General features: G+C 42.2%; 1 protein-coding gene across 1 annotated transcript; it reads left to right on the plus strand.

The window, feature by feature from the left end:
• Positions 1-230: 230 nt before the first annotated feature.
• Positions 231-3,594, plus strand: LOC129926326 (uncharacterized). Its single transcript, XM_056029645.1, has 2 exons — positions 231-3,161; positions 3,517-3,594. Exons 1-2 carry the CDS (start codon positions 231-233, stop codon positions 3,592-3,594), a joined length of 3,009 nt encoding a protein of 1,002 aa, XP_055885620.1.
• Positions 3,595-4,596: the final 1,002 nt, after the last annotated feature.

The following is a 4,596-nucleotide window of genomic DNA, read 5'->3' on the forward strand; positions in this document are numbered from 1 at the left end:
GAAAAGAAAGAGAAACAGAGGCGGATAGGAAGCAGCAGTTAGAAAAAATTAAATTGGAAAATGAGCATAAACTGAATTTAGAAAAACTAAAAAGCCAACAAGGAACTAGTGAAAAAACAGTAAGTAAAGAAGGAAGTAATACAGACATGCCAGGAGAAGAAAGAAATAAGACGGACATGCTAGGACGTAGTAGCTGACTATTTGAAAAAATTCCCAAATTTGACGAACAAATGGATAACCTAGACTCTTATATACGTAGATTTGAGACCATAGCGATATCCACAGACACCCGACAGGAACTTTGGGGACCGCAACTACTGACATTAATAGGGGGTAAAGGGCTAGATGCATGTCAGACCCTGACTGAATCAGGCATGAAAGATTATAAGACATTAAAAAAGACTTTACTGGAATTCTACGACTTTACAGAGGACGGTTACAGACGAAGATATTACGCTACGAAACCCAAAGACGGACAGGATTTTAAAGTTTTTGTTAATGATCTGACAACGACATTCGATAAATGGTTTGACGCGACCGGTCTAGACAAAACTTTTAGTAAGCTCAAAGAGTTCCTCTTAATAGACAGAGTACTAACTTTGTGTGACGGACAATTATTTGGATTTATACAAGAAAGACAACCCCGAGATCTCAAAAGTTTGACAGAACTGTGTCAAAGGTATATGGCTGCTCATCCGGACAAACGAATAACTTGCCAGACTGAGCAACCTGACATTGTATTTGCCACTAGAAATGTATCGAATATACAAGTGGGGCAGCGTTCTCGACCCACACTTAGGCAACAGAATGATGGCATGAGGCCTAGGAGTTTGTCCACTATAGAATCAAGGCGCTGTTTTGAATGTGGCACGTACGGACATATAGCCAGAAACTGTAACAATAATCGACAGAGAAATAGGGGAGGAAGAGGAGGCCTGCATCAACAAGCGGGGTACAGATCAGATTACAATAACAGAGCCTATGTTGCAGTGCTTAACAAGGGTGATGGGGAAGTTACTTGTTTCACTACGCTTGTAGGCGAGAAGAGAGCCTTGACTATCAGGGATACGGGAGCAACACTAATCGCAGTCAGAGATACATTTGTCGAGAAAGACCAATATACAGGGACCTGGAAGCAGGTTGAGGTCTTTGGAGGACAAAGGTACAGCTGGCCGGTGGCTAAAGTGATTGTAAATACACCATATGTGAAAGGAGAGGTGATGGCTGTAGTTTTTAAAGATGGCCCATATGATTTGATCATAGGTAACATACATTCACGAATGCCACATTTAAGAAAAGGTGAAATTAACAAATGGTGCAGAGAAGAAGTCCTATTAATGGAGACCAGACAACAAGCTAGACAAAGACAGAGAGAGGAGACTGAAGCAAAAACCTTGATTAGTGACCACGGCATAATGGAGAACGCAACAGATATGTCTCTAGAAGAAAATGGCAGTGTGATTCGGGAGTCTCATAGCGAGAGTCAAATGTGGTCGCCAGAGGAGTTTCAAGAAGGGCAGAGGTCCGATCTGTCACTAGAGAAAATATTTAAATTTGCCAAAGAGAAATCCGTGGTGAAGTCGAAAACAACGGAACATTTCTTTCTGATCAAAAACAACACGTTGGTACGGAAATATACAGATACAAAGGGGGAGCTCATACAGCTTGTGGCGCCACAAAAATATAGACCCCAAATTTTGCATCAAGCCCATGACTTGTCAGTCGCAGGTCATTTGGGTACATTAAAGACGAAACAGAGAATCCAGACAGCCTTCTACTGGCCCAATATGACTAAGGATGTAACAAATTATGTTAGGTCATGTCAGGTTTGTATGCTTAAAGACAAACGACCACCAAGACAGGCTCCATTACAGCGAACAGATTTAGCGGAGAAACCCTTTGAAAAAATAGCCATTGATATAGTGGGACCAATGAACCCAATGTCAGCCAGGGGCCATCGATACATTCTCACAGTAGTTGATCTCGCTACCAGGTGGCCAGAAGCTATTCCTCTGAAGTCCACAACTGCTGATGATATCACGTCGGCATTGATTATGTTGTTCGCTAGAACGGGGCTCCCAGATACCATTCTCTCAGACAGAGGACCCCAGTTCGTAGCAGAACTAACCAAGCAAATAACTGGCACACTAGGAATTCATCAAGTATTTACCTCACCATATTGCCCTCAGAGCAATGGGGTCTGTGAAAGACTGAATGGAACAATCAAAAGTATACTGAGTAAGGTGTCGTCCGAGAAACCAGAAAACTGGGATCTACTTCTTCCTTGCGTTTTGTTTGCATATCGAGAAATACCGCAAACTTCCACAGGATTTTCACCCTTTGAGCTAGTATATGGAGCAAAGCCTAGGGGCCCTATAGACATTCTGAAAACTTTGGTGTACAAACAGAATATTGACCCCGACAGCCGCACCACGTACGAGAAAGTGATAGATCTCCGAAGCAGAATCGTCACTGCATGTCAGGCAGCGAGAGCGGCCCTAGAAGAAAGGGGGGAACTAGTTAGACAAAGAGTCAACAGAGGTCGAAAATTAAGACTTTTTAAAGCCGGGCAACAAGTTAGGGTTCTTCTCCCTTCAAAAACAAATAAATCGCAACTAGCATGGCAAGGGCCTTTTGCAGTCACGAAAAGGATATCCAATGTGGATTATGAAGTTGAAATTAGAGAGAAAAGAAAAATTTTTCACTCAAATATTCTTAGTGATTTTCACCTACGACCTTGCGAATTAGAACTGGCCAACGACAATGGTACAACTGAATCGGCAGTGACAAGTGGCATAGCTCAAATAGCATGTGCATTTCTTTGTGAAGAAAATGATGGAGATGACGTAGGTCCAGAATTACCGCTACTCCCAAGAGAAAAAGAAGACTGGCATGATGTCAAAATAGGAGCTGCACCACAGGGAGTTAGAATGAAAATACTGGAGGTGTTAGAGTCTTTTAAAGACATATTAACTCCTACACCAGGAAGAACAACGACAATTAGACATGACATAAAGTTAACGTCGACAAAACCGATTAAGTTGCGGCCATATGACATCCCATTACATCACAGAGATGCAGTGCTAAAGGAAATACATGAGCTACTGGAAGAAGGAATCATCGAGAGATCGGACTCACCCTACTCAGCACCAATTATTATTGTAAGAAAAAAAATAAGGACGAGATAAGATTATGCGTAGATTACCGTCACCTCAACAAAGTAACAGTGCCAGATTGTGAACCCATGCCAAATCCAGAAGATTTGTTTGTTAAGTTAGCACAAGCAAGAATTTTCAGCAAGTTAGATTTGTCTCGGGGATATTATCAGATACCCCTTACAGAAAGAGCGAAGCCACTCACCGCCTTCATCACGCCGTTTGGACTCTACCATTGGAACTACATGAGCTTTGGCCTCTCCAATGCACCGTCCACCTTCAACAAACTAGTTCGAAGAGTGCTTGAGGGTCGTACAGATGTTGTAGCTTATTTGGATGACATCTGCTTATTCCACAACAGTTGGGAGGAGCATGTAGAGGGCATACAATCCCTGCTATTGTTATTGAGACAGCATGGTTTGACGGCCAGACCCAGTAAGACAGGTTGGAATGGGCGAAATCCAATTTTTAGGGCACGTCGTTGGTAAAGGTCAATTAAAACCTGTCCATGGAACGGTGCAGAAAATTTTAGAGCTGAAGACGCCTACATCACTTAAAGAAGTGCGAGCTTTGATAGGTCTTTGCAACTATTATAGGAAGTTTATCCCAAATTTCGCGTCTTTGTTGGAACCTATTACTTCGTTAACGAGAACAAAGACCTACGGGAGAAACACAGACACAGAGCTCAGGACATCCAAGAAGCTCACATGGAATGATGAATGTGAGCAGGCCTTGCAGAACTTAAGACAGGCCTTTCAGATGGAACCTATTCTGAAATTGCCTGATGTATCAAAGCCTTTCACCCTTTTTACTGATGCCTCATCCGTTGGCTTAGGAGCCTGCCTTATGCAGGAAGTACATGGTGATTTACATCCAGTATTATATTCCAGCAGAAAACTGTCGGAAACAGAAAAAAGGTATGCAGTAATAGAAAGGGAATGTTTGGCAATAGTGTGGGCCATCAATAAGTTTTCCAAATACTTAGCAGGGGCACCATTTGTTCTGCACACTGACCATGCACCTCTTATAGCATTAAATACTAAGAAGATGACCAGTGCAAAACTGACACGTTGGGCTCTGAGTCTTCAGGGCTTTACGTTTCAAGTGGTACCGGTGCCTGGCAAGGGAAACGTTATTGCAGACACATTGTCGCGGAATGTCTAGAACAGTCCCTTGACGGTAAGTTCGTTTTCTTCTCCACCCTCCAAAGTCTAAGTGTAACTAAATAAGGTCAGGATGTCCACGGTAAGTGTCTGAATGTTCAACTCTGGGTGGGAGAGATAAAATAAAAGTTCACTTTTTTTATAAAGAGGAAAGGTAACTGCTTAATTTTGCTATATCATTCCATGTCAACGTACACACAACTCTACATATCAACAATGGCTTTAACAACAACAAATTTCATTTTAACTATTGTTGAACAGTATCTCCTGATAACCCT

This window comes from Biomphalaria glabrata, chromosome 5 (genome assembly GCF_947242115.1).
Source record: "Biomphalaria glabrata chromosome 5, xgBioGlab47.1, whole genome shotgun sequence".
Classification (NCBI taxonomy): Eukaryota; Metazoa; Mollusca; class Gastropoda; family Planorbidae; genus Biomphalaria; species Biomphalaria glabrata.